General features: G+C 38.2%; 1 protein-coding gene across 11 annotated transcripts in view; it reads right to left on the bottom strand.

Annotated features, from left to right (window-relative positions):
• The window catches only part of BLTP1 (bridge-like lipid transfer protein family member 1), an 89,374-nt gene that overhangs the window by 18,760 nt on the left and 48,676 nt on the right, over positions 1–21,938 (bottom strand). For 9 of the 11 annotated variants that reach the window (XM_085057820.1, XM_085057819.1, XM_085057821.1 and 6 more), the window contains exons 39-60: positions 20,971–21,123; positions 19,480–19,720; positions 18,705–18,853; positions 18,053–18,272; positions 17,173–17,331; positions 15,988–16,163; positions 15,722–15,897; positions 14,400–15,106; positions 13,043–13,270; positions 12,578–12,671; positions 11,516–11,566; positions 8,341–8,547; positions 7,991–8,229; positions 7,152–7,396; positions 6,543–6,648; positions 4,478–4,575; positions 4,196–4,381; positions 3,328–3,496; positions 2,598–2,809; positions 1,764–1,962; positions 1,134–1,193; positions 35–261 (exon numbers count right to left, since the gene is read on the bottom strand). In XM_085057820.1, coding sequence (XP_084913946.1) covers positions 35–261; positions 1,134–1,193; positions 1,764–1,962; positions 2,598–2,809; positions 3,328–3,496; positions 4,196–4,381; positions 4,478–4,575; positions 6,543–6,648; positions 7,152–7,396; positions 7,991–8,229; positions 8,341–8,547; positions 11,516–11,566; positions 12,578–12,671; positions 13,043–13,270; positions 14,400–15,106; positions 15,722–15,897; positions 15,988–16,163; positions 17,173–17,331; positions 18,053–18,272; positions 18,705–18,853; positions 19,480–19,720; positions 20,971–21,123 — 4,302 coding nt within the window. The remainder of the gene's footprint in view (positions 1–34; positions 262–1,133; positions 1,194–1,763; positions 1,963–2,597; positions 2,810–3,327; positions 3,497–4,195; positions 4,382–4,477; positions 4,576–6,542; positions 6,649–7,151; positions 7,397–7,990; positions 8,230–8,340; positions 8,548–11,515; positions 11,567–12,577; positions 12,672–13,042; positions 13,271–14,399; positions 15,107–15,721; positions 15,898–15,987; positions 16,164–17,172; positions 17,332–18,052; positions 18,273–18,704; positions 18,854–19,479; positions 19,721–20,970; positions 21,124–21,938) is intronic. The other 2 variants (XM_085057822.1, XM_085057824.1) reach the window with 2 other exon arrangements.

Below are 21,938 nucleotides of genomic sequence, written 5' to 3'. Positions count from 1 at the left end.
AATTAGCAGCACCTGTTTTGGTGGATTCACTTACTGCATGTATAGTTGGAGACATGGTGTCAACTTCATCCTCATCTGAAAGGTCAGCTATGTTCACAGAGTTGAGGTCAGCAATGTCATCAATGTCTTCCTCTCCTGTCAATGTAGTGAGGGTGTTGCCCAAGGCATTCAATCTTTTCCCAATGTTTGGATCCATGTGGACATCAATACCACACATCTTCCACAACACATTCAGGGTCCAGGTTCCAGCACTACTACTTTCTGTGTTAAAAAAAAAAAAGAAAATTAGTTTAGCCAGTTTTTCCTCTTTTAAAAAATCCCACATCCTGAATTATGTGCTAACTAGCTAAGACAGTATTTGCCAGTTAAAAATAACTGTCTTTTCTGCCCTTTCTGAGAAAAACATATTCCACAACTGAAACACTTTCTGGGGAAAACTTCTCAGTTACAAAGTTAGTATTTCTTTAACAAGTGATCTAAAACACAGGCAGACTTAATGAAAATACATTCCCTTCAGAGAGAGTAAAAAGCATCCCAAGCTTCAGCTCTTACAACTGCAGCCAAGTATGCTATTCCAAAATGGAATTCCAACAGCAAGAAACATAACACACGTCTCTCCGCACAAAAAAACGCAGACCTATTTATTCCAGTCTTGAACAGTGATGCTGGAAGATGTTATATTATATGTGTAGTGTGCCAAGTGAATATCCTGTCTTCCCATGATTTTACTGCATCAAAATACAGACCTTGCTCTAAGCTCAACTGCACAAGATACTGGTTTTCTTTCTAAACAGAAGTACGGCCAATACAGAGACTGACAGCTATTTCTGAGTGCTCTGAACAATGTCCAGACTACTTAGGGGAGTTGGAGAAAAGGAGAGGTGTGAGAGAAAAAAAGAGAAAAACTTTTGTGGGAGAGGTGAGAGAGCTGGGAGCTCAGGGTGCAAAGCCTCAGCATGAGAAAGGTTTAGCAATCCCTAAGATAGGACGCAATAGGACAACATTACTGTTAGGGCAACTATTGCTGACTCTTCTCCAACCAATTAAATTAAAACACAGTTAAAGGACTTAAATTTGATCTTTTATGAGTGCTTTATTTATGTAGGACTTGATTTATTAAAAAAGCACATTACCTGCTGCAGCTTGTCCTGTTGTCCTAGAACAAACTTCATAGGTACCATCTGGCACAACACCTACACAAAGCATACAAAGCAAATACACTGATTAGGTAGCCAGTAAAAGTTGCTTTAGACCTTTAGCCCTTCCCAATCCCACCCCTCAGTTTTCTTGCTCACCATAATTAAAGAATGATAGGAGTTCTAAAGTGAATCTACTAGGTAACATGCAAAATCCTAAATATATATTATGTATAAATATATATATATGTATTTATATCACCTTAAAATTCCACAAAAAAAAATCTAGACTTTTCACCATAACATGTATATGTATATATAAATAAAAATAATATATGCTAAAAACTTATTGGGATCTTATGAAATTGTATGAAAGCAATGCATCCAACTCTTCCCACATCTCTCAGACAGAACTTAAATAATTACAATGAAACATAAAGCAAAGAAGTTAAGGAAAATAACAAAACAATATAACCTTTTAGATCCATATTATTTTGCTTTCAAAATGTCAAAGCCTTCTTTTTAGTTTTTTTTGGGAAAGCTCAGCAGTTTTAAAGTCAAGGGGAAGGGCAAAAGTGGACTTATGTATGAAATGTTCTTGTCCAGTGTGAAATCACTCCCACTTACATGCATTCATGACTAGATCTCCTCTTATTTCTGGTTTCCAGTCATCCCAACTTGTCTCAAAGCCATCAGCAAAGCGGATACAGAAGTTTTTAAAATGACCTTTGCTAACTAAAGACTCTGAGGAGCAGGCAGTGATGAGTGTGCTTTCAATAGTCAGGACTAAAGCAGAGCCAGTGTCAAGATCTGCAGAGTGGTTAGACTGGAAAATAAAACCACAGGGAGAATTTAATGGTCAGTGCAATGTCAAAGTGAAATTGTACATTTACTAAGTGCCATTTATCTTTCCCTATTAGAAAACTGATCCCCTGCTCATAGCCCGTATTTTTCTTTCTCTGCAGTTTCAAAAGCATCACCTCTGCCCATACAATGCCTTGCATTGCTGTTTCCTAAATGCAACACCTATATTATAAATTTATTAGGGCACCAGAAGTCAAGCTCATCTGGAAAAGGAACTAAAGTCCATGTTTGATCAATGGCTATAATCTATATGGCTCCACGACCACAAAACACAAGCCCAGGATTAATTCTTTCCTCCAGGAAAGGTGACACATGACTTGACTGAACAATGACAGAAAGTAGCTTTGATTTTTATGTGATTGTTTTGGTGCTTATTTTGATATGTACAATTATGCACAATCTTAAATGCATAGACTGACTGATTAATTTCTAGCTCTGTATATGAACATCTATAATTATGGTTACCTCAAAAAAAGCCTACATATTTCCTTTTATAAAGCTAGACCTCTTCTGAAACACTTATCACCTGGTTTTTGCACAAGTACCACACACGAACTGCTATTTTAACAGACTTCCAGTAGTCATGCTTCTGCTTACCTGAGGGGTGTTTGTGATGGGCAGGCAAATTCCTAAGTCATTGACAGTCAGTTGAAGGAACAGGGTCCCAAAAGCCTGTGCAGAGGTTTGCTGGATTCCAGGCAGCATATCTACCACTTCTTTTGTGGCCATATGAATATCTTTATGCAAAGCCATTCTCTGTTCATTCCAGTTGTCATACGCTGCCTTGTAGTTCAGCCAGAATAGCACAGCTTGATGAGGAAACCAAAAATGCTTAATTGAAATCAACACATTAAAAAAAGAAAAAAGCATATTCACTAAATGAATTCTTTTTTCCCCCCTTTTTGCAGTTCTCCATTACTTTAAGTCAGAGGATGTATAACAATGGACATACACACATTCAGGATGCAGTGATCAGGCTTGTGTTTCAAAGGACAAGATGGACAAACCTGATCATTTACTATCAGAGTTAATACATTAAAATACACAAAGTCCTCCGGTTCTCAGCATTATTCATCTGTGAAAATTTACAACAGTGACTTCCTCCAAAGCATCTGAAAATTAATCAGCTCAACAAACGGAATTTTTAATGTTTGATGACAGAATTATCAATTTGTTGGCATGGAGGAGATCTCCCAAATTTCTCAGCTACTTAACATTTTGCCTTAACATGAAATATGCTGGATCTTAAATAATTAAGCTTCTTGGAAAAAAAAGACATCTCTTCCTCAGAATGGATACAAATTTGTAGCAATTGTCTCTACAATACCTCTGTCAAAGGCCACGGGCTGGGCAAAAACAATGGGTCTGTTCAAAGTAATGAGCACAGCTTCCCTGTCTGACGAACCACTGATTTCTTCTCTGAGAGCATTTCTTAATCCAATTCTTGTCTTGAAATATGCAACTTGATGGAAGTCTGAACCAGCTTCTTCATAAACCTTAAAATGTTCCAATAAATGGGATGAGGGAGAGGTTTGCGCAAGGAAGAGTTCAGGGATTGGGAGTGGGAAGAAAAAAAATTATCAGATTAATTTGACAAAATGTAAAATTAAAACAAGATGTCTCCTGTCCCCTTTTTCTCCTCTAGCCAAAGCCCCTTTGAGGATATTCAATATTCTTGCATTAAGTTCTGATCAAAGCGTCATTTTCCTTATTTATCATTAATTGATAACTAAAATAACGACTTAGATATCCAGATCCTCTATTGTGACAGTTGATTTATAGGTCCTAAGACTTCTATTTGTCTGTTTCTAGGCATCACAAAATATCTCCATATCCTAGAACTAGTGATTCTAGGTAACAGCAGGTTTAAGAATACAAGAGCTGCAACTGTCAAACCAAGACAGACAAACTAGGTCAAAATGTAGGTCTAGCAAACTTTAGATCTTCTCTGATCTTATTATTTCATTCAAATATTCTAAAAATTATATCAATATCAACAAAAGTTCTGAGTTTGACTCAGTAGAAAGGCTATAATTACTGTTCTAAAGGGCTAAGAAGTTCTAAGATATTAATAGTATGGGGAAAAAAACCCAAACCAAAAAGCCAGCACTGTACAACAACCTCTTGGCTTGGTTATGTAATCTTTTAATCACACACTATTAAGAATATTACATGCAAAGATTTTGAGCACTAACCTGATGTTTAACAATCTGTCCCAGAGCCAGATTCAAATCCACCTGGCATTTTCCAAACAGTTTGAGGTAGCTGCTACTTCCAGGCATTGCTTTGGTTTGCAGTCTGTTGGAGAGCTCAAGTTCTATCAATCCCGTTTCAAACCTCACAGCACGCATTGAGGGAGTTGTAGCTGTCACTTGAATTCCCTAATGGACAAGGAAGGTACAAAGTTATGAGCATCTGGTTCAGAGACATGAAGGGTAGGGAAAAAATACCCACCACTGTTGTCTTCAAAAGATTACCTTAAACTGTAGGCTCAATGAGTAAAGAAGAATTTTTGGTTTTTCTCCGTCTGTTGTGCCATCATGTTCATTCCAAAGAGGTATTGGCTGCTCCCCTCCTGTACACATTATATAGACACAGTCAGAGTTTTAAACAATTAAAAAATTTTAAAACCAGTACATATAAAAAGGTGACAGTGAATGAAGCCTCATTTTAAACAGTGACTAGCTGAACACTTTCAAAAACAAATGAAGATTGAAGACATCAGTGCAGATTCACCTTCTTACATATAATTATTAGCTCTCTACTAAGAATGAGGAAGAGGGCAATGTTCCTCCCTGCTGAGAAATTTTCCATAGGAAGTCTCCAAGCCTGAAAGCAGTAATAGCTACTTCTCAAAAGAGATGTTATTTGTCCCCTGCACCAACGTACCTCCTACTTACCTTACAATACAAATTTAACACTTCACCAAATACTATGCAAATTCCATGAAATGAGGAATTGAATTATCAGTACTTTTCAATGGCAGGAGCAAAGAGTATTCTGCAATTACTTTATTTTTAGGTTTATCTCCTCATCCTGGCACATTTCATACCAAGTTATGTATCCCCCATAGGCCCTAACTTGAAGGAGCAACCCTGGTTTTAATTCTCCTTGAGATTTATCTACATTCTAACTTAGTTTATAGGCAGGGCTTGCTGCTGGAAAAGGCTAAGTCATTAATTCTCTCCAAATATGCCAATTCTTCTAATTGCAGTTATTTGGTGGTAAGAACAGGCAGTTAAATCATGGATTAAAAAAACCCCAAACGACAACAGTAAATTTTTATCACTCCATTTTGTATCTGGATAATTTTCTTTTAATCAACACTGCCTTCAACTTGCAGATGCAATTATCAGGGACTGCTCTGTTCATTAACTAGCTCTCAATCTGGCAATTTCACCTTAAGTAATTGGTACTTACACAGTTTTTATGTAAGGATAACATGCAAACAATATTTTGGTGAAACACAAACCATAATTTCATAACACACTGCAGCATGTTACATTAATTGGTATTTTCAAGACATTAAAAAAATTACTTTGTTCCAAGCCAGAAGGGCCAAGCCAATTTTGGCCCCCACTGTTCTGCACTGAGCACCCAGACCCATGAATTGCTGACCTGACCACGTTCCTGATGAATTACCCCAATATGGGAGGGAAGAGTCACACTTCAAAAACCATCAGGCTGCTACTCGAAACACAAATTTATAGTCTCGAGAACCAGAAAACCAGCATTGGCACTAAATTCCTCACATAAAAATGCAGAGACTAAGAAATGCTGTAAAAGCTAATACAGGTTTCCTGGTTTAGCACTGCATGCTCCTCTACAAAAAATGTTCTAATAGAACAATGACAGCCGTTGAGGGCTTATTCTTCCCCTAAGCATTTTCTTACTACCCAATATTAATATATTTTGGCTGGAACAAATATCAGGGTGTTTCTTATTATCATTCAGGGAATTTGGCATTTTCCATTTTCCCCACTGCATTTTCTAACTGCCTTGAGGGCATGTCATGTGGACCTGCACAGTTCTTTTATTGCATTTGTACAGCTAAATATATATACACACATATAGGTACATGAAAGGATGTAGATGGACACATAGACACTCCTTTCACTTAGCTACCACCTTTTATTCTTTCTTTCCCCATGATGCTTCCAACTATTGATGAATCCTTCCACTAAAGATTTGCTGCATTTCTGTAACAGCATTTTAGGATAACTCAAGAAGTGTCCAAATGAAACAAAGTAAATACAGAAGGTAACCCAGTCAAGGTCAGTCACATCATGGAGAGACGCAGAGGCTATCCAGGCTGTCCAGAATACCAAACAATCCTGCTTCCCAATAAAAGTCCTGCTTATGACAGACCTTGAATAATTTCCAGAGCCTCTGTTATTATTTCAAAGTCCAGTTTTGCTTCTTGGAGTGCAAGAGGTGAAATGAAGGTGTCTGTGAAACAAAGAGCTGATCCTGAGAGCTACATAATGTTGCCATCAAACAAGGTTTGAGGATCTTGAAGCTGATTTTAAGTGTTCTGCTTACCTGAAACCTTCTGTATGACCTCATTTACTTCCTTCATGAACACTTTTTGCACGAATACTAAATGGTTTAAAAGGTCAGTTGTGAGATTATGTTCAAAAGAGCCAACCTGCAGAAATAAAACATTTTAGAAGAAAAATTCATTTTAAAAACAGTGGCTTTTTAGTCATTCTTTCAGCTGCAAACATCAGAAGTCTCAATTACAAACATACCAGACTATTTTACTGACTAAAGAACTACACTCAGTAGAAATGGCTCCTGATTTTCCCCAGCAGGTAGGCTTTATTTAAGCAGCATCACTTTTCTCTCTGGGAACATTAACCATGGAAATTGGCACACAAATAGAACTTGTGAATAGAACATACTGTGTTGAGCAAAAAATTTTATATCATTAATATTCTATGTCGTCTCATTATTCTACTTACAGAGCTGTGTAATCACAATAAAATAAACCAGCCATAAAACAATACAATGGTCTTCAAATTTTTCAGTATTTAGATTCAACCTGTAAACCCAAGAGCTGTGGAGGAGGCAGGTTGTTAAAATAACACGAAGATGCACATGCAGAATTGTAACAAGGGAAATAACAAGACTGCAGTCTTCAAGCCCTACCTCAGCCACACAGCGTAGGTAGTTGCCCTGTAGGTAGTAGCCTTGCTTGGCAGGGAGCTCATCTACGCTCCAAATCTGGTCAGAGTAAGTGTCATGCTCTTCCATGACATATTTCCCTGACATGGTGACAGGAGGGAGGTTGAGACTGGCCGAAGGAGGAATGGTTGACATGTCAGTGGCAGAAACTTTTGAAGTGAAGCGCAGTCTGTGGTTTGGAAGCTCAAAATTAAATCTTGTTTGGGCACCTGTAAAAGGAAGGTGGGAAAAGACAAGAACTGGCAAAAGAATCTCTTCTTTATCCTTAAATTTAAGAACAGTTTTTGAATAATAGAAAAAAAATATTCCAGATTGTGTTGAAGTGCACAGACCTAAAGAACTACAAATATCCACCCACATGATTCTGGGTTTCCTTAATATTTAAAGACAATTAAGACTCCACAGTAATGAGATGGAGAAGGGAGTCATAAAAACCATCTCAGGTGTACTGAGGCCCTACAAGACTATTCTCAAGTAGCATTACAAATTAGAATTTAATTAATCAAGGATCATAAACTGATTTTAGCAGTCAGAGGGAAGCGTCCTGGGAGGGTTCTATTTAAGAATGGATATATGTCTTCCTCTGCTCTTGCATTCTGCCTCTGGGAATCGTGTCTGACAACCACAGAGTAATTTATCTATATGGGCCCATCTGATCGAAGCCCATATTAAAAAACATAAGCCAATGGCAACAGATTCAAAGCTCTGGCTATAATTCAACAGAAACACAGAGCGCTCTTGGATGCTTATAGGAAGGCCAGACTAAAAGCAGTAACATTTTTAAACTTCCAGAGAACTGTTACCTGTCATTCCATGACTCCTCATTCTTCCCATCTTGTATTCTGCCTTCAGGGAGGGCAAGAGCGCTGCTCCAATAGCTATCCCGTCTATCATGGCACTGAACTTCAGCACTATGGGCTTCTTTTCCAAGCCTTCTGGCAGCTGTGGGAATTCATTGGTTTCAACTGGTGTTTGATTGATGCTTGTTGGAGTCTTCTCAGAGGGCAGAGGAGTCGCCATGTCTTCTTTGGCTGGCTGGGGCCTGTGGACCAAGACAAAGAGTGGGAAACCCTTCCTGTTACTCTGCCTGGCTGTCCCACAGGCACCTGAGGCAGCAAAATCGTGGAACTGGGAGGGATTTGGGAGCACTCACGTGGTGGAGGGCTGCCGGATGAGGTCGGAGATCTGCTTGGAGAGCTGGTGGGAGCTGCGCACCATCATGCTGTGCAGCGTGGCCGGGTGCTGTGGGATGTTGATGCTGATGGCTCCCACCTTCACCACGGCCGCGTTGTTGGTTTTCAGCCCCCTCTGGGCGCTGTACAGGGCCTGGGATTTGGCAATGCTGCACTTCACCACAGTTCTGACAGCAAAAGGGAACAGGAGTCATTTGCACATCCTCGCAGTTTTAGGTTAAACTGAGTTTTTTAGTGTTAGCTGAATTTTGAATAATTTTTTGTTTGCCAACTACAACCCACATTGCTTTCTCTTTCACTTTACACACAGAGATGCACTACATGCCACAAACAACTACACTACAGTTAAGGGAAACACACATCATGCATGGCAAAAACACCTGTCAAAACTGCTATTCTTGCATAAAGTAAGGTCATTTCAGTGCATACACACTAGGTTGCACATAGACAGACAAATCTGCATACACAGAAACAAAAGAAGAGCCTTCCACTTCAACTCCTGTTCAGGAATAATCTTGAATCATCCTTTTTGTAAGAACACTTAGTAAAATCTGATTTTTGCATCCAAATGGGTCAATGCAGGAAATACTTAACTGTAAATACACAGCAATAGATAAACAAATTTGTGAATTAATACTGATGTTTAATTAAAAAATATAATTCCAAAATACATAATCTAAACTTTGTTTTAATGTTGAGGAGGACATGGATCACAGTGGTGACCCAAGATAAAAATATAACTTCACAAAGCTGACAATTTTTGATGTCATAACAGAATTTTGGCCCAGCAGAATTCATTAAACTCCTAATAAAAAGATATTGGGGCAACACATTAATGTTTCTATGGTCAATTCCTGGAGGGTTACCCAATGGAAGTATTTTATGCAGCCAACACAGAATGACAGCCTCAAAGAGAGACACAAGTAGTTCTCAAAATCCAGTACACTAGCTAAAATGGTAGAAAAATAGACTATAAAATTGCAATATTCAGTGCAAGTTTCTCAAATACTGTGTTTTAAGGGGTATAACTAAAACACTTTTTGTATCCTATTGTTTATAGACAGTTTGCTCTCATGGTGAAAGATACTATTCATATCCTATGAATTCCACTCTCTAAGTAATGTTTCTGCTTATTCTTGTATTAAAATATCTGCAAGCCCAAAGCAACCCAGATGTGGAAATAAAAACAACACCAACAGACATTATCCTTCTGCTTATAATCAAGAAATACACAGCACTGTAAGACAACCACTGGCTCATCAACAGCAAATTAATTGACTGAAGCTCAAGTAACATTCTCAGATTTTCACAGCTATGCAACAGATGCAAGTGACCTGAAGCAGTTATGGATTAATACGTTAGGGCAGACTTTCAAGTAGAAATTATTTCAAAATATGTGATGAAGGAGAAAACAAATCTTAATTCACAATTAAAGAAAAAAAAACATTACACAGATAAACATTACTCAAGAAAAGGCCAGACTTGTTTTAATCCATCTCTTTAAAAGAAAACCACGATTTTTCCTCTCTTGATGATGTTTATTTCCTATAGTCTTCCTGCTACCATTCTGACTCAACTGTTGTGAAGCCAATCAAAAACACATTTTCACCCCCATCTATACCATGAATACCACTGCATTCAAACCATTTTGAACACTTCCTTAATTTAAAAAATATTACAGCAATTTAGCTGTTGCAGAAGGAAAAAACCTCAGCAAAACGAACTGTGCTCTTCTCCTAAGGTATTCCATATTTCATCCAAGATATTAATTTCACTGTTGCTTGCCTACAAAAGAACCTACTTTCATGACAGAATGAAACGCGGAACAACTGTCTGGATATACATTTATTATTAAAGATCTGCAGTTTGCTTACCTGCAGTGATATGCCTGTAACAGTTCTGGCTGTATCTCATTAAAATCATTGACCATTATTTAAGTTATATACCAGTTTATACCAGAATTCTATATTCTCACATCAATACCACAAATGATCACTCTCCAGACAAATTTGTGCAAAGAAGTCTTTGTCTCACCACAGAACTGACTACAAGGCCAGTACTCAACAGACATTTGGGAATGTTATAAAAAGTGTGTAGAGGAAAAAATGTCAGCAGGAGGCCCGTAAGACACAGGAACTACCACATCGAGTCAGCTGGGAACTCAGGCAGTAGCAGATACCTGAGGTATAAATAAAGTGAACCTTCCCTTTATTCCAGCCATCAGGAACTTACATTCTAAGCCAGAGACTGCATTGTGTTCATGACTCACCACCAGATCTACATGGATTTATGCAATCCTTTTAATCATTTATACCTCTGTTGACCACATCGTATAGCAGCGAATTCAACCACTCAGTGATGCACTATGAAAACAAGTACTTTCTCTTGCTGGTTTAATGCTGCTACCAGACAAAAAGGAACCAAAAGCCCAATATTTTCTCTACACCACTTGCAGTTTTACAGTCCATCACCTCTCCCTCCAGAGCTATAAGGACATTTTAAAGTTAATCCTGCATTACCACAACACTGAATAAACAGACACTATGAGAATGGAGACCTGCACCCACACACACAGATCTGAGGGATATGAAGAGGAGCACCTTCAGTAGCAGCAGATACACAGGCAGAGTTTTTAAGGAAATTTAGTTGAAACGTTTCGACTTAGCATAACCTGGGCAGCATGCCCTAGGAGTTAAGCTAGCACATAGGTAAAGAGAGACAAAAAGGAATGATTCTTTTCATGGGGACACTACAACAGGGACAATCATTCTGTGCACAGCAGTTCCAAAGCAAATCTCACCTTTGTGCTCCCTTACATTTATCAACAGGATTTCAGCTCATTAAAATAAGCACAGAAGCAGATCTAAAGTACTTACGGGCCAGTGAAACCACTCTAACATTACAGTAGTGAGTACAGTGCAATACCAATCCCTAAAACTATGTTGCTAACATTTACAAGGGCTTTTTTTGGCAGATATTGAGCAGGCTTCATTAAAAAAAGCTTAATACCACATGTTAAACCAAAATGTATTCAAGCAACATCTGCCTACACAATCACACATAGTAGGAATGCAGCCATTAGCTACACAACACAGAGTTAATTGCAAGGCTATTAAACATAATAATATGACATACAGAAACTCTTGTTTGGCTGTGCTTGTAGGAGATGTAGGAAAATCCTCCAGTCTACAGATGAAGATTGAAGAGAAAGCAAGAAAAACAAAAACAAAGCAAATAAAGAATAAACATTCATGCAAAATTAGTCAGTTAATTACTTGTAACCCACTATATGACATTTATTTTCAAATTTACCAAGTGGAAGGTTTTGGTTTTGCTCATGTTTGTTCTTTGCCCTTGTTGTTTTAAGATTTATCTCTTTATTTCCCCCCTTTCCTTTTGTACCCACCCTATATGTACAACAGACATGAAGAGCCTCAATCACCTTCAGAAACCCTTCATGAGACTGTCAGATTGGAACTTTTATTTATCCCTCTGAAACAAAAACCTTGGAAGCAATTTAGCTGAAGAAATTACAAAATTCTGTATGTTTTAAGTTCTATGTAGCATCTTCCAAGCTATCCAGGAATTAAAAGGAGAGAAACGCAAGTCCCATTGTTTAGCCCCTTTCCTACAACAGTCATGTTCAAAGACCAGACCACATACTGAGGGTTACCCAGCTAACACTCAAACTGTGTGAGAGTGATCTGTGCTACAAAGAGTTGTGGTTCAGCTGTTGTTCTGCAACTCAAACATAAAGAGATTCAGCTGGGAAAAAAAGAAAAACAATGCATGGTCTTTTTGAGTTTCTGAACCTGGCATAAATAAAAAGCCCAAAACAATGTGGATGCTGAGCAAGTGATTCACGATGTTCATGCACAAGAAGTGATTCTCTCCCCTTCCCCTACCAAGCTGTGTCAATTACATAAAGGGTGGAGAAGGGATATTAGAACTGTAAAAATAACATGAGAGAACAAAGAATGATACACCATGGGAGTTCAAAAATATATCTATTCAAGAAACACTACACATCTTAAAATGGGAATAATCAGCATAAGTAGATTAACTACTCCCTAAAAATCTTGTATGTTTTGAACCTGTAACTTTCAAAAAGCATTAGAAGAATAAGAGAAAAAAATACACAACTTAAACCACTTCTATGCACTTGAAAAATTTTAAATTGTGAGACTTTCTACTTACTGGATATTTGGGGTAATTCCCTCCAGCAGGACGATATTGACACCTCCTATGTGAGCAGTGGCACATGTCTCAGTCATCTTTTGATGTAGCACATCTTTAGGAAAAAAAGATATTTAACAGAATTTCAGTTAATAAAATGCTTCAAGTATGCCTACTGCTTTTAAAAATATTGCAGCGGGAAAATAACTGAAAAATTACAGCTTTAGCAGTCACATTAATTAATGTCAACTTTAAATTGTGACAAGAAGAAAGCATTTGAAGATGAGTGACTATCTTCTAATAGAGTTTCCTCTATGGCATTTTCTAAAAATCTTGCATTCTTTTAAAATCCTTCAGCATCTTAGTAACAGTTTTTAAAAGAACTTGTTGGATATTATTGTACTACCCACACACCTATTACACACTCACAAACATGTAAAGCTGCCAGTGAATTTAATTCTGGAGAACACTTTTAGCTTGTCCCACCTTTCATTTTTTCTTTCAGGGTAAAGCTGCCATGGATTCTCTTCAGCTCTGATTCCATGGTGAGGCCACCAATGTCAGCCTCCAGGTGGGTTCTGTTCACCATCCCAATCCCAAAGACGATGAGGGTCACATGCTGTGGCTCCGAGGTCACCAGGCTGCGCTTCCTGCCATTGTCCTGCTCGTTCTCAAACACCACCCTGCAGGCAGGCTCAGTGGGGCTTCGAACACCTACAGGAACACCAGGAGTTATTAAATCCTTAAATAATACCTGACACATCTCATTTATATTTGTATTTGAAACCAAGGGTGACATATGTTGCACATCAAGAAAACTCTACAGGAAAATTATCTGTGCCTCGCTCACTGCATCCCAATACCATTGCAACTGAACCAAATCCAAGACACAATGAAGGCAATAATGAGTGATGTGGTTTCATTATTATTCATAAATATTCTCTTAGGTACCTTATATAAATATTTGTAACTGTCTGATTTTATTGCTATACCAGAAAAATGCCCTGACAGTTTCCAATTGTGCTGTTTTTGGGGTTTTTTTAATCAAGCCACAGGCAAAGGTTCTTATAATTCAGTTTTGGATAAGCAAGTTTTCAAGAGCCTAAAAGCAATATAAGAAAATTTACATTTTGTGCAGATATCATAACTGTGGATATGATATCCTGTGCATGAAAGACGCTGGCATCTATTTAACAAAAGCTCTCATTTGAGACTTCCTCAGATTTCATTCTTTAGTTAAAAGAAGTCCAAAGGAAATATGGCTATAGAGAACTATACCATCCCCTGCATATTTACAGCAATCTAAGTTCAGCAACAAAGAGAATGATGCTAAGTCAGCTCTCAAACTTACTCTGTTGTGCTGAAATACATTGGAAATAGCATTAACTACACCAGATCTCAAAGTTTTGGATGAAATTATAGCTTGAGCTTGTAATCTTTGTGGGACTTTACCAAAATCAGTGTTTGACCTTTCCTGCTCTCACAGCAAGGTTCAAAGATTTTTTCTTCACTGTCAGTCAAGGCTTATGTACATGCTTGCATATTTTCAGAGAATGATAATAAACAGCATTTCCAGTAGCCCCTTGAACACCAAACAACACCTCGGGAGGAACAAACTCAATCTGCGCTACACAGTTAGTGTGAAAAGTTCAGCTTTTCCTTTGTACATTATCTTGGTGAACAAATCAAAAGCTCACCTCCAACCTCACCACTTGCCCCTCTGATCCAAGTTAGATGGGGTGGGCAACTCACAAAAGCCATCTCATGACTAAGCTTTAGAAACATCACATTTGAGCAAAAGTGCACACACATTCAAATTATTTGGATTCATGAACCACTTTACCTGTTGGCCCAAAAGTTTCAGAAGACTTTTCTAAGATGCCAGTTGGATCAGAAATGAGTGAATAGAAGTTCAGTAGTTTATACATATTTTGCCAGCACTCAGCAGAGGGTTCGCTCTGCTCTGACACAGTAATGGAGTCAGAGTCATCCATATGGATCGTCACATGGTCAACCACATCTTTGGAGCCTTTCCTGGAAACTTTGGAAGTCCTTCGCTCTGACCTCCCCAGGGAATTCTTGTTCCGAGACTCTTTCTTGTTGTTCTCATTGTTAGTTCGCTTGTTCTTGGTGTTGTTCACCCTGGTGCCTCCATTAAGGCTCCCTCGGGAGCTGCGGCTGAAATCCGAGGAGCGGAAGTCTCTGTGCTTCCGAGTTTTGAAGGTGGGGGTCGGGGAGGCTGAGCCAGCCGTGTACCTGCTCAGTTTGATGTCTGTCTGAGTGGCCTTGATATCATCAATCATGGTGCTGAACTGATGGATGAGCCTCACCAGGGCCATGTCCACGTGCTGGCTGATGGATTGGCAGGAGATTGTAAAATTGCAGTGAAAGGTGTTGTAATAGCGCTTGTTCAAGTCATGGAAAGAAAGGGCATTGGTGGAGTTATGAGGGGTGCACATGGATTTCTCCATCACCACAGCACTAATACTGAAAGTCTCTAACATCAAAGCTGGTTTGAATTCCAGAGGAGGAAGATTGACAGCTCCTTGCCTAAGGAAAGAAAAGGTACAAGTTACTACTTAGTTTCTTTTTGTCAGTGGGAGTCCAACATGTTTTTTACACAGCTTGCGTGTAATTTACTGAATCCAGCCTTTTATTTCCCTTAGGACAGTACTTCTTACCACAGTTCTAAATATAATAAAATGAACTTGAACAGTTTCATACTGTGTGCTACTAACACAGCAATCATCCAGCTCTATGAAACCTAGTTTGGCATCATTCCTTCATATCCTGAAGCTTTGCCCAAAATTGGTCTGGGGGAAGATTCAGCATTTTCAGAGAGAAGTCACATCATTATTTATAGGATTAATTATTAAACATCATTTCAGAGCCACTCAAATTCCCCCCCACTATTCCCACCAGCTCTCTGCCTTCCCCAGTCTCCAGTTTTCAAAAGCAAAGATTCAAATAGTTATAATTCCAAAACTATTCCATAGGAAGATATAAAGAAAAAAAATATTCTAACAGGAAGACAAAACGTAAGATTAGAAGAACAAAGGGCTGCTCTTTATCCTATGAAAGTGCTTTGGAAATCTGTCACCACATGAAAAGCCTAATTTCTGTTTTTTAACCAATACACATATTTTTAAATCTCTCAGGGCATACCTTCGGGCTCGCTTGCTTTTCCTTTCCTTTGCTGTGTCTGAATCAACAATATCTGCTCTGAGGCAGTCCAGAGTTCCTGAGAAAGAGAGGTACTCTCCAAAGTACATCCTGTAGCACAGGGGCATGGCATCCTGGGACTGAATTCCTGTGTAACTTAGCAGAGGTTTGAAAACAACCTACAAAACAAAACCCACCGATTTAGTTATGAAGGCCTTGATAATTGCCACATTTTTGTTCCTCATTCAGTGATGCGCAGCCCCAGTTACCTGTGCATCTGCCAGCTGGACAGCAGGAAAGCCCTGGTTTCCCTCTTCTACACCTGCAATGTCATCCTGGCTGGTGCTGTGCTGCGAGTGGGTGCCATCCAGGGTGTTCTGGTCACTGGACAGAACTGTGTTGAAGTCTGAAGCAGAGGGGATAGTAGGAAGGTTGGGTGCCACACCTGAAAAATAAATACCCATGGAACACTAACACCACAGCAAATCTTATCACCACCAACTCTATTAATTCAGCAAGATCAATTATATAGATACACAAGCCACAGTGAGGTCTATAACCTCACAAAAGTTCCATTCAGGATAAAGGAAGAGTCTGATATTGCTGGAAGAGGTAGAGATTGTCCAACTCAGATTTGTAAAGAGTCTTTCTGCAGTGAAACACATTCCAGTTTACAAAGGAGCCATGCCAGTTCAGCAATATGTAAAGCACGATGATGTTTGCAGGATCAGACTATTTGTTCAACATTAAAAACAAACTGAAACAACTTCTTATTGCCTAAGATTAATACAGCACAGTTGAAGGAGTGTTAACAGAAGTAAGATTCAAATACAGTGTTAGTGAAAAAGAAAATTAAGACACACACATTTGAAAAGTCTGAAAGATGACGCACTTACAAGAACAATAAATAAACTGCAGTAAATTGTTACACATCTGTTTCTTTAATACACCTATGACTTTCAGAAATATATTTTTTCTCCATTCCCTTACAGTTAACCACTTCCCACTCCTACGTTACTCTCAAAATAGATGTTTACGTTTAGTCTCAAAATTGAACTGAGAGAGCAAAGATTCCAATGCACACATTAAAAAATAAGCATATGCAAATTACATCAGAAATAGCCAACAAAAGCCAAGGAACTCTGCAACAGAAGACGATTTTATTGCTGAACTTTTGGCAGCTATGTATGGTTTTGGCAGCTACACTGACAGTTCCAAATGTAAGAAAAAGCTCAGTTTTTGCAAGTAGGGTGAGGGAAAAGAAAACAACAGTTTTGCTTGAATCACATTTTTCCATTTTCCAGTTTGATGAGAGTATCCCACAAATAGTATTTTGAACTAATCAAGTTCCGCTGAACATAAGTCACTCTCTCAATTACATTCAGACAGAATGTGACAAACACAGGCACAGCCAACCCAGAACCATCTCCAACTCAGCTGCAAAGTAGCAATACCTGTTGGAAGGCTGTTGTGTCCAGACTTGGTGGCTGGACTTTCCTGTATGACACTTCCCCTGTTGCCCACAGCATTGGACATCCAGTTATAGAAGCTCACAGAGGAGGGCTCAGACAGCAGAGGGTGCTCAGACAACATGTCTGTGGCCACAGTATTGCCTGTACAGATAGATCAGAAGCTTCAGTATTTGTTGTGTCCAAGTTGGCAAAAATAAGCCACACAGCATGATTTCACCGACAACACCTACTTACTATAAAAACAAGCCTAATGCTCAAGGTTTATTCAACTAAATTAGGTGTCAAACAGCACTACAGGTGCTACCACAGAAGTTATACATGGCACTAATGGATGTCGCACTACACATGGCTTTGTATTTGCTTAATCTCTACTGTTAATAGAGAAAAGGAGTCATTAAGAAACCAAAATACCTTTTTTTCTGAACAATATTTCAGTCCCTGACAGCAAAGGAGAGAGGTTTTAGAGAAAATACAGAATCAAACTTGTGATTTAAATAAAAAGAAAACCAAATAACAATACACTCTGAACAATAATACAGAGCAGAAACATTTCAATGTTTCAAGCTTCTAAAATATTCACTGAGAATACCACTACTAAAAATCAGCAAATTATCATATGCATACTAAGTTACTGAAATATCAGTTTCAGCCCTCTTTTTGAGCGACTTACAAGGTCAAGAAAAAATGCCAAATACAAAATGGTTATTTTCCTTACTCATTCAAAAAGACTCAAAAATTAAAGCTGAGTAAAATGAAGATAAAGTAAAGGGAAAATATTTTATTTATTCTGTTAGCTGCAATTTCTCTTCCCAACCTGATGCACTTGCACTTCTCCCTTTAGCTTACTTATGGTGTATCATACCTGTTCGTGTTAAAGAACTACTTTTAACTGCAGTTGTACTTCTCTGAGGAGTCCCTTCCAGAAGATTGTGCAGGCTAGGAAAACTCCCAGTGAGATAGCTGAGCAGGCTTTCTTTCCTTGGACTTTCTCTGACTCCCATTCCAGAGCGGCCAATGTGCACTGGTGAATCTGTAGCTGTATCTCCACTGGTGTAACTCAAGGAGTGATATGGATGGATGCCCTGTGTGCAGCAAATAAAGAAACGAATTAAGTATTTTGGAAAACGCAAAAAGGAAGCAATATTTGGTCTGAATATGATGTTGGAACACAGTAATTTTACTACAAGCTACTGAAGAGCTTTGCCAGTCTTAGGTTTTGTACCATGATAGTTAAATCCTTGCTTCTGCTTCCATAAATAATAGAAGAAGGCCTATAAAGGTTAAGGCATATCCTTAAAGAGTGCACATTAAGTTAATTGGCAAGAAAAACCACCAAGAACAGATGCAGAATACAAGCCGACTGACAGAGCATCCCTTTTATAAGGTCACGAACAGACCCTTCCATGTGTCAGAGTTACTTTTTGCATGCATTTATACATCTGCAGCTACAGAATTGCTTCTGAACAGGCCAGCTACAAACCCTTTCTCTCCAGTGAAGGGCTCTGAACACTCACCTTTATTTTCAGCACAGAATCACTGTGAGTGTGAGTCTTGGACAGCTTCCTCATGATCTCAGCACCAGTGACAGGCCCGGAGGAGGCGCTGGCAGGGGGAGGGCGATTGGCTGTTCCTTCCAGGAGCATTGTGTGCTCACTCACAGTAGCTGCAACCAAGCAAGCAGTTTTCCTCTTTTATATGTATTTGGAGAACCAAGATTATCTATTATTAGGTACATTTATCTACAAGCAGTCATGAACTACCAAATGCTGACACACACCTACACAGTGCTGTCTAATTTATAGACAAATAAGAACATCTCAGACATGGGTCTGCTGGGTTTTGTGTAATAATCCAAGTGTTTCTGCTCAATCAAAACAGATGTTTTAGAGAAGGGGGGAAAATTTCCATTATACTCTATGATTACATACAAGTTTCATACATAAACATCTTTGGATTTGCTCTCTTAAAGCTGATAACTGCTGCCTGGCTTTTAACTGGAAGGTAGTAAATAATTAAGTTGATTTATTTTCTGCAAGAACTAACAAGACAGAAGATGTGAAGAAAGAGAGGTCTCTTGCTTTGTTTTTACCTGAACAAGCACTAATTATTGTAATACTGTAATATCATTGTTAGCAGCAGCTTGAGAAGGAAGGTGATATAAAAAAAGAAGCTTGATAATTCTAAAAAAGAAGACTGTAATGTGTTCAAGCACTAAAACTAAAGAAGATGCTCTGAAAGGAGCTGCTTGCCCCTAGGAATTTTTATGGAGAGAGAATAACACAAAAATACCTGCATCAAACTCAAACTCTGCTCCATCAGCACTGGTGTCACTCTGAAGACCCCCTCCATTGTCCAGTCCAAGTCCATCCTCATGCTCGTGGCAGGCATTTGGCTGCAGTTTCATTGGCTGGGTTGGTCTGTGCAAGCTGACTCCTTTAAAGGCTGGGGTTACCACAATGAACTTCATCCACTGCCTTGCTAAGGCAACCAGACCTTTCTTTAAGGTCACTAAGGCAGGAAGGCCATCACTCTTTAAATACAAAAAAAAAAAAATTAAAAATTCATATTACAGCATTTTGAAGTAAACTGGAGGGGAGAAAAAGTCAAAGCTCTCTTAAATCTCTGTACTTAAAAGGCTTATGACAAACATGCTGGCACCACAACACATCAAGCAAGAAGCCAAAAAGCTGAGAGACAAAAATTACAGCTTCATTGAACATAGTAAAGATATTCATCTACATGACCTGAGGATCTTGCCCAAGGGGCCAAAAATAAACAACAGGAAGCAGGTTTATTAAATATGAAGCTAAAAGTACTTAAGTAATTATAAGGCTCTGAACTGTGAGCTAAAATTTATAGCAACACTGACTGTACGAAGAGAACTGAAATTAAAAAGATTACGTTTTTTCCATTGTTCATAAGCAGTATTTTAAGAACATACATTTGAGGCCAAATATAGAGATTGTTTTGATTACTTCACTGAATTGTCCTAAAGAAAACAAAAGCTTGTTATTTTGACCACAAATCAAACTGTGCTATTTGTGCCACAAACTGTGCTATTTCTGATCACTGACTCTCAGCTGAATATGCTGAAAAGCAAACTGTTTTAATCTGACAGCTGTGGAATTGGATTATGAAAATGACACAAAATCAGGAATAAACACTCCTTATGCCTCATGTTTGTTCAAATAACTACTTCCCAATACAATCTAGACATTTACATACTAAAGCCATCAAGAAAAAGATTTGATTCTTAAGCCCTAAAGTTTGTACAATTCTAGCTCCTTCCTTAAACTAGCTGCATTATCCCAGTATTTCTAGAAGACATGAAAACTAATTCCAATGAAAGAATTTTGAATAAACTAACCACTTCATCCACTTGCCTCAATAATACAGATTTATTCAGTTTTAAAACCGTGAAAAATGAAATATCGTAAAAAGGCCATTGAAACATGACAGAGAGGGAATAAAATCTGATTAAAAAAAGCCATAAGCAGTTCTAAAGGCATACTCTTTTGTTTTATGATTTCTCATATATTTAGTAATAAAATAGTTTGATAAACATTATGCATATATACAGGCCATAAAAAGAGCAGATGCAAAAAAAAAAAAAGAAATCAGAGAAACCATACCTACTTATCAATTTCAAGATACATATGAGTTTGGGTTATATTTTCTTGTTGATAACCTTCCTCAAACTTTTGCCAGATTTAAGACATTAGAATTGGTGCATTTGAAACTAGAAGATTGAGATATGCCCAGTTTTCCTGGGTAACTCACCATAGTGGCATCCTCAATAATGGAGTAATTTGCTTGATGAAGGTAGTGGTGCAATATATTGCACAGTAAGCAAGAAGGATTTTCTTGCAAGAAACGAGCCACTTTGGTAAGCCTGTTGTACTTGCTTCTCAGAGGAAAGTGAACGCTCTTATTCTAGATTAAAATAAAACAATTTTCAACATATGAACATACTTGCAAACAGATCATGAGCACAAATGACAAGATTTCATCTATGATAGAAAAACACTTCTAATCACATTTTGAACTTCTGCAACCAAGATACACCTCGTGGGTACCCACCTTATTTTAAATACTGCATGCGAAAAATCATTCATGATGCATATTTATTTATATGAAGCAAAAAAACAAAAGCCTGGATTCAAACTGCAGACCTTATAAACGTCTGGACTAATAGACATATATGCAAAGCCAGCAGCAATTTTCAAAGAAACTGTTTATTCCTAGTTAAAGACAAAAGAGGCACTTTTTCTAATTTGGTTTAGTTGGAAAGACTGTAGGAAAAAGAAATAGGAAGGGAGGTAGGAATAAGAGACTGCTGCAAAGGATAATTTTTGAGTGGAGCAGAAAACCAGCCTCACACTCAGGTCATCCATCTCACAATGAAAGACAGGATCTCAGTGTAGCTATCTCCTCAAAATCTTCCCACTAGATGGTGCCAGTCAAAACAACAGTAAACAAAAATATTTCATAAAATACACCAGGCACTACAGCCATATTTCTTACTCCTCTTTTACCTGGAGATGCACTCCTGTAAGAAGCATGAGACTAACTAATCAGTAACAGCTCTAAAATTTAGACTGTGTACAAAAAGCACAGCTACTGAATTCTCGTGACCAATCCTAAAGGCTCACAGGAGATGCTCTAAGTTTGTCAGTGAAAATAACCAGAATTCAAAAAAATATGTACTGCCTATCTCACTGTCCTGTTCTGATAATGCTCATTGATTT

This window comes from Lichenostomus cassidix, chromosome 4, assembly GCF_008360975.1.
Source record: "Lichenostomus cassidix isolate B80296 chromosome 4, HeHo_3.0, whole genome shotgun sequence".
Classification (NCBI taxonomy): domain Eukaryota; kingdom Metazoa; phylum Chordata; class Aves; order Passeriformes; family Meliphagidae; genus Lichenostomus; species Lichenostomus cassidix.
Note: the sequence above shows the minus strand (reverse complement) of the source record. Positions and strands in the feature narration are given on the sequence as shown.